We start from the raw sequence: 13948 nt of genomic DNA on the forward strand, positions 1-13948 counted from the left end.
GGCCCATTGCGCCACTGGAACATTAAAAAAGTGACGTTACGGAGGCGCAAAAGTGCTGGCCCTCTGTTTTTTAATTATCAGGAGTGAACAAAGAAGGGACGTGTAAATTTTGCAGTGATGAACCACTCAGCATTGTTTACAGCCAAGGGCGGCTCCCCTGCTGTGGTGGAGGAGTGTCGCCCCGCTGCCGAAAGCCAGAAGATTAAAAATAAAATGATAATAACGCTATTTTATTATCATTTTTTTTAAAACTTTCTCCCAGTTCGCCGAGTCGAGGGGGTGGGGTGGGGCCATCCTCTATTCCAGCATTCTCAGCTAGGGAGGAGGAGTGGTAGGTAGACTTTAGGTGTGCATGAGGGTTTGGACGTCCGTCTTCGGCCGGCCAAACCATCATATGCCCTTAGCATTTCTCCACCTGGCTGTTTTGCATGGCTGGGCAGAGAACCAGACTCCCAGGCCCTAACTGAGCAGAATTTCAGCCCGCTTAGACCACTCACGACGCTGCTCCCGTGAGAGCAGCATCGTGATTGGGTGAGGATAGGAGCAGAGAATCAGTGAGGCGCTGGAGCAGAGGAGCAACAAGGTGGCAGCAGCAGCAACAGTTACGTTTTTAATTTTTTTTTATTATTCCTCCTCCCCACTTAGGGCCCGATTCTGATCTGGGTCGAAAGGGCTCCGAACAATGTTCGGAGCCCTGCCCACCGCATCGGAATGTGCCGGCCGGATTCCTTTCCGACCGAGCCATTCCAATGGGCTCGGTCGGAAAGGAATCCGACTCGGATTTCCGGATGGCTTACGACGGGCTCGGAGAGCCGGTCCACCATCCGGAAATCCTTCAGTACTCACCCCCGGACACCTCTTTACGACCGAGGGAGTACGATGGCAGTTTTTCACTGACTTTTCATGCTTTTGTTTCTGGCACGAAAAGGCAGTCAGAAACTATCTCTGGGGGCCCACCAGCAGGGCCCCCCTGGGTGCGAGGCCACAGACTGGTGGCCTGGGGCACCTATGGTGCCTCTCTGTTGATCCCTCCACCCGGTGGCAGGCACCTTGGGGTGCCGGCCACAGGGATGAACTGCACCCCTGCTTTTCACAATGCAGGCATGAATTGCGCTCGGAATGCATGCTCCCATTGTGAGGTATATGAGTGCGACTGAACAGGGTTCGGTCGCATCGTACTTGCAGGGCCATAACCGACGACAGCAGGTTGGTCGGTTAAGGCTCCTGACCTATGTCGGACGGACCTGAGTCCGTCCGACATCGGACAGACCTGAGTCCGTCCGACATCGGAATCGGCCCCTAAGTGTTATCGGCAGTAGCCGCTACTGTTTACAGCTACAGGATTGGAGCCCTATCTATTGCTTATAAGGAACCGGAGCACAGATTTCATCTGTTGCACCTAAGACTCAACATCTTGCATCTTCTAATATCATTCTTTCCCCATGTGTTGGTCTTGGTTCAAGACCCTTTCTAAATGCACGTTTGATAACACCTCAGCACAAAGCATCTTACATCTTATGCTTTTTTGTAAATTGTACAACTGGAACCGGAAACAGTTTATAATCCCTTTGTTAGCCACATTATAGAATTGAATTGCTCCTTATTCAACAGCTTTACTCACAATTAATTTGTGCTGCTGTAATCAATGTATTCAATGTGTCTTAAAGGTTAGAAAAGTATATGGAGATAGCAATTCCATCCAGGAAGGAATGAGTGAGATTAATTGTTTTATTGCTTTTTCATATCTTAAATTACTCTCCTAATACATTTTTTTCTTCAGTATAAAAGATTATATTACATGCTTCATTTCTTTGTATTTTTATGGCTATTTTGTTGCCGAATATTTCTTTTTGTGACTTGTGATGTAGTCTATATAATTACAGTTGACAAAGCAAAAGTCTCTCTCCTGAGAGGGCCCAATAAGGATTCCGACAGGTCAGATCTTCTCTGCCCACAGTTTGTCAGAGCCAAAACCCTTGCCTGCTTCAGAAATCTGTGAGAATCCATGAAACCAAAAGACCTATCTGTAAGTTTCAACACATGTTTTTCACAATCAATATGTCTGGCCTACTGCATTTATCTTAACTTTAAATATAAACAACCAATCCTATAACCGTTATCACTGGTTCATCACCTTAACCAACTCAGACTTATTGTGTTAGTCATAAGAATTCCCATTTGGCAACCACCAGGCATACAATAACAAAATTATAAATATTTACAAAAATATGTTTGTCAAAACGATATAAAATCCTCAGCAATAGAGCCTAATAGAATTGCCAAAGTGCAAATCGTCTAACCCCATGATTTGTTTGGGTGGTCACCCTGGCATACTACTGTAAATTACATTGGAGGCCTATTGGTTTTACCATATGCTTTTCACAATAAATAAGCCAGGCCTACTGTCCTTTAATAACCTTTCATAATAAACAGGCAAACCTATGCATCTAGCATTACATTTTCAAGCACACCAATCAATCATACAGATGGCTTGATTGACCTGTTACAATATTCAACTCGGGCTACTGTAGTGAGCATAAGCCTTCCACAAGACAGCCATCGGGCATTAAGTGCGAAATCTGCAACTGTATTCACGTTATAGTTGGCAGAAAAAAATACTAATTTTTAAAAAAATGTTTTAACATGGATTCTCACAGTGCAAATCTTCAATACCCATGGTTTGCTAAATCCATTGCCTACTAAGGTTATCTGTGAGATTCCATGTAACAAAAAACCTAGCTTTAACTCAGAATATTAAACATCCACTCTTAAATGCCTTTTGAGTACATCAAAACTTTTCAAAATAAACAATCAGACCTAAATCCTTTATCATTTCAATTACAACTGGAAAAGCAAAATACTACATAACCTAAAATCACATTGCAAGGATTCTAGTAGTGCTTATCTTCTAGGGCCACGGTTTGTTCGGGTAGGTAACCAACACCAAAAACCCTTGCCTGCTGTGTTACTCTATGAAACTACATGTAACAAAATGCCTGCCTACAGGCTTACGCAGAGTGTAATGACAATTAATCCTTAAAGGCCTGTTGCCTTTAACACATGCTTTTCACAGTAAGTAGGCTAGGCCTACTGGGTTTTCCATACCGTTTCATAAAACACAGGTATAAAATTACAAATACGTAGAAAAATACAGCTTGCAAAATAATATACACCCATTTTCAACAGGGCCTAACAAGAATCATCAGAAAATGGGTGGCCAAAACCCCAACTACTGTCATCTGTAAGAATTCATGTAACAACAAACCTATCCATAGCCTGTAACACAATGTGATAAGACCCAAAGGCTAACTGGCTCTAACAAATGCTTTCAGAATTAACAAGCCAGACCAGCTGTCTTTGTCATTGTGTTTCATAATACGCTGACCAAACAGATGGGATCAGACAGAATGTTTTCCTGGGCACCTACCAGGCCTACAGCTTGTCACCCAGCCAACTCAGACCTGCAGTTTTGAGAACAAGTTTTCTACAAGGCAACCCTCAGACACACAGTCATAACATTAGAAAGGAACACACAGTTACAGTTGGCAAAGCAATACACTGTCTCTTCTAAGATGCCCGCTGAGGATTCTCACAGAACGAAACTTCCATATCCACAGATTATCTCACGGGGTCAACACTGAATCCTTTGCCTAGTGCAGTAATCAGTGAGATTCCATGCAACAAAGTACCTGTCTGTAGGCTTTAATTTATGTTTAAAGCATGTTTTATTGTTTTAGACATTAAGAAATAATAAACAATACATCTTGCCTCACCTACATCCTTCAGCCGGTGAGGGAAAGGAGATGGAGACAGAGGAAGAAAGCAGACACTATTGCCTCTGAGGATGGGGAGATAGTCTGGGATGGGGAGAGGGGGAGTGAGATGAGTTGGATAGCCTGAAAACATCAATGGAGGGATCACAGCATCCTGTCTTGGTGATCGCGACGTCTGGTTCTACATAGGAAATATTAAGTATGTGGTATTTACTGATTGGGTAGCTGCTCCATCGGAAGCAAGCGCACAGTCCGGAGGTAGGTGGAACATGTCAATTCTGTGAATTCCTTTCTTAGTATCTAATAAAGGGTCCCCATGATGGTCAAATTGTGGTAGCTGATTCTCTGAGACTGCTGTACGCTTTTCCATGCCCAGGAGGTCCCACAGTTTGTGAAGCCAATCCACGTGCTGTCGTATTTTATCTGTACCCCCACCCGCTGAGAAGTGTCTGTTTTGCTGCACAAAATGCTAAAGTTATCGCACATCCCTTCACTGACCCAAGGAGGATGGTTCAGGGCATTGGGGAGACCCAGAACAACATAACTTGGGAACCTAGGGAGGGTGGAGTTGAATATTTAATCTACTGCATCTAATACATCCCGCAGTAAGATTGTAGGGCAGTGCCACAAGAGATGCATCATTGTCCCTGCGACCACGCATCCCCTCCAACATGTGGGACCTCCTCCCCGCTTCCAGTGTGCAATGCGTTCAGGCGTGTAATGCCAGTAGTGTACTAGTTGGGGTAGCATCCCCTTGCCTGTGGCACTATGTGCCACTGTGTTTGCTCGCTTCTGAATATCAGACCATTGTTGGGGGTGAATTGTCAGCCACATTATTTCTCCCATCTCAATTTGGCTGTTTACTGATTGGGTGTGAGTCTGGGATACATTTAAGAAAGCATATATATCTGACAGCAATGCCAGGTGATAAGCTATTTTTCAAATGGTAAAAGAGGTCTGCGTAACCCAGTGCTGGATAGTCAAGTATTGCCAGTATGTCGAGAGGGTAAGCCATAGCCATCCTGGAGCTGCCGGAAGTCCACAATTCTGTTGTGATTGACTAGATGAATGAATGAATGAATATAACATTTTAAAGCGCTAACTTAGCCCAAGAGCATCAAGGCGCTAGGTAGTCCACCCTTTTGCAGTTCGCCTGTCGCCATGCTATGTAGTCAGTGCCATGGAGTGGAGAAGTGTGGCTCACTGGTTAGAGCAGGCAGACCCTGAAGCAGAGGTCAGACCCGGGGCCAGGGTTCAATTCCCGACGCGGCAGGGTGTTGAGCTCAAATGTCCACGGACTCGATAATTCTCGCTTCGGTGCCTGACCTAATCATGGGTTCACACTCTGCAACTCTGGGCATTAAGCTTGCTTAATCTCCACTATGGCCCCCCCCCCCGCGGCGGGATGCCTGGCTTTCACCTTGGGGATGCCCTGTAGGGGCTATCTCACAGGGAAAAACCAGGACGGGTTCCCAAGGCAAGCGCAGAGATACCCCTTCGGGGGTCGATTCTGGCGCTATATAAGAAATGTAATATTAATAATAATAATGGAGCGCTGGTAGAAACTCCGGGTATCCCATTATTGGGATTAACGGCGAGACCCGCCTGGACAGCTTCTTTGAGCGCGGCACTGTGTCCCATGTGCCCACCATGGCACGGAGCTCCGGGGAGGTGTATATCCCTCGTGGCCGATGGGATCTTGGGAGCCAAGGGATTTTCCATATGTGGATCCCAGCCACAGCCTGCCCCATAAGCACCAGTGTTTCTCAGTGGTAGATCTAGTGCATTCAACCAGGTGTTAGAGTTGTGCCACCTGTTTAAGATGGGGGATTCCCAGGCCACCATATGTGGGGACAAGTATTTCAGGCACTTAGCAATACAGGCCCTTTTACCCTCCCATATGTATTGCTCTATCAGGTGCTGCAGTTTGGTAAGTACATGGGGAGGGGGAAGGGTCTGCATCCCGTAGAGTATCCTGGGGAGGAGTGTCATCTTGACCGCTGCCAACCTCCCAAGCTGGGACAGCGTGCGGTCTCTCCATTCCTGTAGTTCCGCACGGGTGTCGGCCAGCAGGCGGCCATAGTTGCTCTCTGCTGTCTGCCTAGTCGTGGAGTGGAGGCTTTAATCTAGAGTAATAACAAACCACACTTAAACGCCTATTGACTGTACCATATGCTTTTCACAATAAATATGTCAGGTCTAATACCTTCATCACAACATTTCATGATAAGCAGATCAGGCCTGTATCCATGATCATTGGCTGCCAACTTAACCAACTCACTCCTGCTCAGTCGAATATAAGCTTTACCACAAGCCAAACAGTGCAATACAAGCAGCCTCCTAGGTGAAAGCTCACAAATCCGACCCAATCGAATGCTGTACTCAGGGGAACCAACGTGTGGGTGGAGCGTGAGCCCATCTCTCAGTAGTATTTTAAATGCTCTTCTTTGTTGATCACATAAGGTGCAGGGACAGTTTCACCGTTGAGCCAGACCTAAAAAGGATGAGTGTAGCACGGGGCATCTCATACTGCTCTCAAACACAAATATGCACTTTGAAGTCTACAGTTAATGATGGACAGGGAGGGTTCTGGGACTACAGTTCATTCCTTATGACTGCACTTCCTCCATCTGTGCTTCTGGCAGAGAAAAACAAGCACCTTGTCTAGTTATCCGAGACAGTTTAACAGCATCACAGTGTTGTGGGTGCCCCTGAAAGTTCAAGCTCAGGCAGCTACACTGCTATTGGCTCAGCTAGCTGTACAAATAAACAAAACAATCACAGCTCTGTGGAGGGGAAGTACATTTTTCTGTGGATGCACACAACTTCTGCCCAATCAGAACGTATACTCATAGCTGCCACATGTGGGCGGAGCCAAAGCCTCGCTGTGTAGTTCTCCTGAAAGCTCTTTTTAGGTTGGTCACATTAGGTCTGGCGCAAGATGTGCCGTCAAGCCAGACCTAAAAAAGGTGAAGTGCCTCTTCGTTCACCAGTCCATTCAGTGCGCTCCCCCCACAGCTGCCTGATGGCCGGCGCGTCACTGCCGCGCCTCATGTCTGTTTCTTTTCTTCCAGAGGACGTGTCCATCAGCATCTCTGTGTCCAACTGTCAGATCCAGGAGAACGTGGTGAGTCACTGTAACTCTGCCCTCGCAGAGGTGCTGCGCTACTGCCCATTCCATATGAGGCGCTGCGCTACTGCCCATTACATACGAGGTGCAGCGCTTCTGGCCATTCCTTAGGAGGCGCTGCGCTTCTGGCCATTCCATACGAGGCGCTGCGCTTCTGGCCATTCCATACGAGGCGCTGCGCTTCTGGCCATTCCATGAGAGGTGCTGCACTACTGCCCATTCCATAGGAGGCGCTGTACTTCTGGCCATTCCATACGAGGCGCTGCGCTTCTGGCCATTCCATATGAGGAGCTGAGCTTCTGGCCATTCCATACGAGGCGCTGCGCTTCTGCCCATTCCATGCGAGGCGCTGCGCTTCTGGCTATTCCATACGAGGCGCTGCGCTTCTGGCCATTCCATGAGAGGCGCTGCGCTTCTGCCCATTCCATACGAGGCGCTGCGCTTCTGGTCATTCCATATGAGGCGCTGCGCTACTGCCCATTCCATACGAGGTGCTGCGCTACTGCCCATTCCATGAGAGGTGCTGCGCTACTACCCATCCATATGAGGTGCTGCGCTACTGCCCATTCCATGAGAGGTGCTGCGCTACTACCCATTCCCTACAAGGCCGCTGCGCTTCTGGCCATTCCATACGTGGCGCTGCGCTACTGCCCATTCCATACGAGGTGCTGCACTACCGCCCAGTCATGAGAGGCGCTGCGCTACTGCCCATTCCATGAGAAGCGTGCAATACTGCCCATTCCATGAGAGATGCTGCCCTACTGCCCATTCCATGAGAGGCGCTGCTCTACTGCCCATTCCATGAGAGGCGCTGCGCTACTGCCCATTCCATGAGAGATGCTGCGCTTCTGCCCATTCCATACGAGGCGCTGCGCTACTGCCCATTCCATACGAGGCGCTGCACTACTGCCCATTCCATGAGAGGTGCTGCACTACTGCCCAGTCATGAGAGGCGCTGCGCTACTGCATATTCCATGAGAGATGCTGTGCTTCTGCCCATTCCATACGAGGCACTGCGCTACTGCCCATTCCATACGAGGCGCTGCACTACTGCCCATTCCATGAGAGGTGCTGCACTACCGCCCAGTCATGAGAGGCGCTGCGCTACTGCCCATTCCATGAGAAGCGCTGCAATACTGCCCATTCCATGAGAGATGCTGCCCTACTGCCCATTCCATGAGAGGCGCTGCTCTACTGCCCATTCCATGAGAGGCGCTGTTCTACTGCCCATTCTATGAGAGGCGATGCTCTACTGCCCATTCCATGAGGCGCTGCTCTACTGCCCATTCCATGAGAGATGCTGCCCTACTGCCCATTCCATGAGAGGCGCTGCTCTACTGCCCATTCCATGAGAGGCGCTGCTCTACTGCCCATTCCATGAGAGATGCTGCGCTTCTGCCCATTCCATACGAGGCGCAGCGCTACTGCCCATTCCATACGAGGCGCTGCACTACTGCCCATTCCATGAGAGGTGCTGCACTACCGCCCAGTCATGAGAGGCGCTGCGCTACTGCCCATTCCATGAGAGATGCTGCCCTACTGCCCATTCCATGAGAGGCGCTGCTCTACTGCCCATTCCATAAGAGGCGATGCTCTACTGCCCATTCCATGAGAGGCGATGCTCTACTGCCCACTCAATGAGAGGTGCTGCGCTACTGCCCATTCTATGAGACGCACTGTGCTACTGCCCCTTCCATGAGAGGCGTTGCACTACTGACCATTCTATGAGTGGCGCTGCTCTACTGCCCATTCCATGAGAGGTGCTGCACTACTGCCCATCCCATGAGAGGAGCTGCGCTACTGCCCATTCCATGAGAGGCGCTGCGCTACTGCCTATACCATGAGAGGCGCTGCGCTACTGCCTATACCATGAGAGGCGGTGCGCTACTGCCCATTCCATGAGAGGCGCTGTGCTACTGCCCATTCCATGAGAGGCGCTGCGCTACGGCCCATTCCATGTGTTCTGCCTGTCGAGCATTGCAGCGCCAGCCCGACGAGGAGCAAGGCCCAATGATGAAGCATGACACCTTTCGGGGTGTGTGAGGGCAAAATGGCAAACGATGTGTCTTTCCCATCTGCCCTCCCATCCCCCTTTTAGGAACTGCACTCCCTTTGTTCTATACGTGCTCCTGTACCCTCTCATGCCCTCCTGTGCCCAGCGCCCTTCACTGTCTGCTCCTGTACCTCCAATGCCCTCCGGCACCCAGCCCTCCTAACTGTCTCCTTCTGTACCGTCCTGTGCCCAGCGCCCCTTACTGTCTCCTTCTGTACCCTCCTGTGTCCAGCGCCCCTTACAAGCTCCTTCTGTACCCTCCTGTGCCCAGCGCCCCTTACTGTCTCCTTCTGTACCCTCCTGTGCCCAGCGCCCCTTACTGTCTCCTTCTGTACCCTCCTGTGCCCAGCGCCCCTTACTGTCTCCTTCTGTACCCTCCTGTGCCCAGCGCCCCTTACAAGCTCCTTCTGTACCCTCCTGTGCCCAGCGCCCCTTACTGTCTCCTTCTGTACCCTCCTGTGCCCTCCTGTGCCCAGCGCCCCTTACTGTCTCCTTCTGTACCCTCCTGTGCCCTCCTGTGCCCAGCGTTCCTTACTGTCCGCTCCTGTACCCTCCCATGCCCAGCACCCCATACTGTCTCCTTCTGTCTCCTTCTGTACCCTCCTGTGCCCAGCGCCCCTTACTGTCTCCTTCTGTACCCTCCTGTGCCCTCCTGTGCCCAGCGTCCCTTACTGTCTCCTTCTGTACCCTCCTGTGCCCAGCGCCCCTTACTGTCTCCTTTTGTACCCTCCTGTGCCCAGCGCCCCTTGCTGTCTCCTTCTGTACCCTCCTGTGCCCTCCTGTGCCCAGCGTCCCTTACTGTCCGCTCCTGTACCCTCCCATGCCCAGCCTTTTGAAGATGCAGCCCTCACTCTTTGTCCATGTTTCCTCCACAGGACATCAGTTCCGTGTACCAGATATTTCCGGACGAGGTGTTGGGCTCGGGACAGTTTGGAATAGTCTACGGAGGTAGGTGCAGAATTGGGGTGGGGGAGGGGCATTATGGTTGGGGGGCAGGGAGAACCTGTGAGGGTTCTTGTTATGGATGATGGAGCGCATGTACCAACGTCCCACGCCCTGGTTGTGTTTTTAGTTGTGTCTCTGAATACATTAGAGCCGCATAATATTAGATTAAACACACCAGTCTAACCTCACACATACTCACTAGGTCTGGGCGGTGAACTTCGCTCCGTTCGCGGAGTTGGAGGAGTTCTCTACACTTCGCATTCCGCAGAGTTCGCACAAAGGCTGCTTCTCACCCCCTCTAGGCTGGTCACTGGGGCTTCCTTCTCACCACCTCTAGGCTGGTCACTGGGGCTGCCTTCTCACCACCTCTAGGCTGGTCACTGGGGCTGCCTTCTCACCACCTCTAGGCTGGTCACCAAGGCTGCCTTCTCACCACCTCTAGGCTGGTCACTGGGGCTGCCTTCTCACCACCTCTAGGCTGGTCACTGGGGCTGCCTTCTCACCCCCTCTAGGCTGGTCACCAAGGCTGCCTTCTCACCCCCTCTAGGCTGGTCACCAAGGCTGCTTCTCACCCCCTCTAGGCTGGTCACCAAGGCTGCCCTCTCACCACCTCTAGGCTGGTCACCAAGGCTGCCCTCTCACCACCTCTAGGCTGGTCACCAAGGCTGCCCTCTCACCACCTCTAGGCTGGTCACCAAGGCTGCCTTCTCACCACCTCTAGGCGGGTCACCAAGGCTGCCCTCTCACCACCTCTAGGCTGGTCACCAAGGCTGCCCTCTCACCACCTCTAGGCTGGTCACTGGGGCTGCATTCTAATCACCTCTAGGCTGGTCACTGGGGCTGCCTTCTCACCACCTTCAGGCTGGTCACAAAGTCTGTATTCTCACCACCTCTAGGCTGGTCACTGGGGCTGCCTTCTCACCACCTCTAGGCTGGTCACTGGGGCTGCCCTCTCACCACCTCTAGGCTGGTCACTGGGGCTGCCTTCTCACCACCTCTAGGCTGGTCACCAAGGCTGCCCTCTCACCACCTCTAGGCTGGTCACTGGGGCTGCCCTCTCACCACCTCTAGGCTGGTCACTGGGGCTGCATTCTAACCACCTCTAGGCTGGTCACCAAGGCTGCCCTCTCACCACCTCTAGGCTGGTCACTGGGGCTGCATTCACACCATCTCTAGGCTGGTCACCAAGGCTGCCCTCTCACCACCTCTAGGCTGGTCACCAAGGCTGCCCTCTCACCACCTCTACGCTGATCCTTGGGGCTGCATTCTAACCACCTTCAGGCTGGTCACCAAGGCTGCCTTCCCACCACCTCTAGGCTGGTCACCAAGGCTGCCCTCTCACCACCTCTAGGCTGGTCACCAAGGCTGCCCTCTCACCACCTCTAGGCTGGTCACCAAGGCTGCCCTCTCACCACCTCTAGGCTGGTCACCAAGGCTGCCTTCTCACCACCTCTAGGCGGGTCACCAAGGCTGCCCTCTCACCACCTCTAGGCTGGTCACCAAGGCTGCCCTCTCACCACCTCTAGGCTGGTCACCAAGGCTGCCTTCTCACCACCTCTAGGCTGGTCACTGGGGCTTCCTTCTCACCACCTCTAGGCTGGTCACCAAGGCTGCCTTCTCACCTCCTCTAAATCACAATGCGAGCAGCACGATGTGCCTATTTCTGGCCATTAGTGAAATTTGCGGAATCTTGTGAAGTTTTATTGTAACCCTGCAGAATTCTGCAGAGTGAAACTCCACGAGTTCCACCCAGTCCTACTTTCTATTCCTGAGCTTTCACCGGTGTCAGTGAAACACGCTTAATCATTTATTTTGCTTTCAGGGAAACATCGTAAGACAGGAAGAGATGTCGCCATTAAAATCATCGACAAACTTCGGTTCCCGACCAAGCAGGAGAGTCAGCTGCGGAACGAGGTGGCCATCTTGCAGGTATGTGTCTGCTGCTTGAGAGTTGGCTAAGGGTTGTGGGAGTTCATGGTTTGTCGGCCATCTTGGTTATGTGCATAGTGCCAATATCGGCCCACTCATCAGCCCGCTCGCAGTAACATGCATTTCGCAGAAATAAGCAGACAAGACAACATTTTTGTTGGAGAAAAGTAGCTGCAGATTTATTAGCATATACACATGCCAACAAGGAGGGTTATCTTACAGGCGATCCAAAAGGCAAGCCGCCCCTCGCGACCATAGGGAGTCATATCCGACTTCGGCTGTCGGGGGTCACATCAGCAGTGACATAAGCAGTTGGGCGAGACGTCGGCAGTCACAGGCAGCATCAGCAGTTGAAGGTCCATTGACAGTCAGAGCTGCCAGCAGTAGCTAAAGGCGCCATCGCTATTCGGACACATCATAGGAAGTCGAAGCAGCATCAGCAGTTGGAAGCACCACTGAAGGCCACGTCAGCCACTGGTGGAGACATCAGTAGCAAGGAGGGACATCATGTTACAATCTTTTATCTGCCATTAGTTATAATGGGGTAACCCAGTAACCCTCAGAACCTGGGTAATGAAGCTAAACAAAAACAGTGGTTCTGTTGGGAATCACGAATACTTAGTTTTACTGTACACAAATAAACACACAATACTAAATTCAGTTCTGAAGGTAAGTTTTTTAGTATATATATATATATGAGTAAATTATTTCGGGTTTTAGCATGACGTATGCAGGCAGAGCTCACTGGAAAGTGTTAAGTAGTTCTGTATGGACAGTACTTGAGTGTTCAGAGTTTTCTGCAAGAACTGGTGATATATGATGTCATCCATCTCAGGAGGAAGAGTTTCCACGTCCTTCTGGGGTCAGACATTCAGCCACTCACCGTGGTGGCCCTGTGCGAATTCCATCTGATGCTATGTTGAGTCATTAGTGTAACCTCACAGCATGGTCCGACATCACTGAGCCCCTTGATGTGGCCAGGCATCACTAAAGTCATTACTTGCATGGTGCACCATCCTGAACACGTCCTACTACGGTCAGCTGTTATGAATACAGCCGCATGGTCCATAAGGTGTTTTGCCAGCTGACCATGATGGGCCAAGGACCACTCAAACCTGGAGCTCAATACGTGGAACTCCATAACAACTGCAAACAGTGCTGACTTTGGACGAGAGGAATGTAGGGGCTTTGTGACGTATTACTCGGTGAACAGTCACAATTTTGAAATAAAAATATCGAATTGACAGAATATCGAGTTTTTCATATAGAATGGACAGAATATCGAATTGCCAAAATATAGTGGTGCAGAATATCGAAATTCAGGTAAGAAATATCGATTTTTATATTATCGAAGTTAGAAATATCGACAGTCATAATATAGTTGTTTAAAATATAAATTGTTTATAGTGTTTTAAGTTTTAGTATATGTTTTAAAAGTATGTATTATTTTTGTAATATATGTTTTAATTTTTTTAAAGTAATGTATTTTATGTTATTAATTCCGTAGCGGGTTATGGGTTTATAGGGGAATAAGATGGGAAGTAATTTAATTATAGTAAATTAAATATTAATTTTTAGGAATTATTAATTATTTTTAATTTAATTTTGCGTTTTAGTTCTGTAGCGGGTTGAGGGTTTTTAGGGGAATATGGTGGGAAGTAATTTAATTGTAATTTATTAATTATTGCAATTATTTTAGTGTATTGTTAATTTACAGGTAATTAATTATTAATTGCTCATTTTCTTATTACCTATACATTTTTGGTATTGAAAAATAATTTGTTGTTAATTAATAATAGGTAATTCATTTTTAATAAATAATATTTATTGGTATTTATAATTAATTAATTATTAAATATGTTGTTATTGGTAATTCATTTTAATATTTTTTTATTGGAATTGATAATCAATTTATTTTTATTTAAATATTAAATCATTACTTTCCCTACTGTTGCACACACTGGAGTGGGAATAGTAATTTTTACCCCTATGCTATCCAACACTTTCCCTACTGTTGCACTCTCTGGAGTGGGAATAGTAATTTTAATCACCATAAGACACCAGGGTAATGATGACTGGTGAAGTAGAGAAGAAAAGAAGAAAACAGGGGTCAAATAA

The 13948-nt window shown here is 49.0% G+C and overlaps 1 protein-coding gene across 1 annotated transcript in view; it reads left to right on the forward strand.

Moving 5' to 3' along the window:
• The window catches only part of PRKD1 (protein kinase D1), a 929258-nt gene that overhangs the window by 848266 nt on the left and 67044 nt on the right, over window positions 1–13948 (forward strand). The window contains exons 11-13 of the mRNA XM_086936991.1: window positions 6848–6900; window positions 9832–9904; window positions 11724–11830. Coding sequence (XP_086793117.1) covers window positions 6848–6900; window positions 9832–9904; window positions 11724–11830 — 233 coding nt within the window. The remainder of the gene's footprint in view (window positions 1–6847; window positions 6901–9831; window positions 9905–11723; window positions 11831–13948) is intronic.

The sequence above is a fragment of the Lissotriton vulgaris genome, chromosome 9 (assembly GCF_964263255.1).
Source record: "Lissotriton vulgaris chromosome 9, aLisVul1.2, whole genome shotgun sequence".
Lineage (NCBI taxonomy): Eukaryota > Metazoa > Chordata > Amphibia > Caudata > Salamandridae > Lissotriton > Lissotriton vulgaris.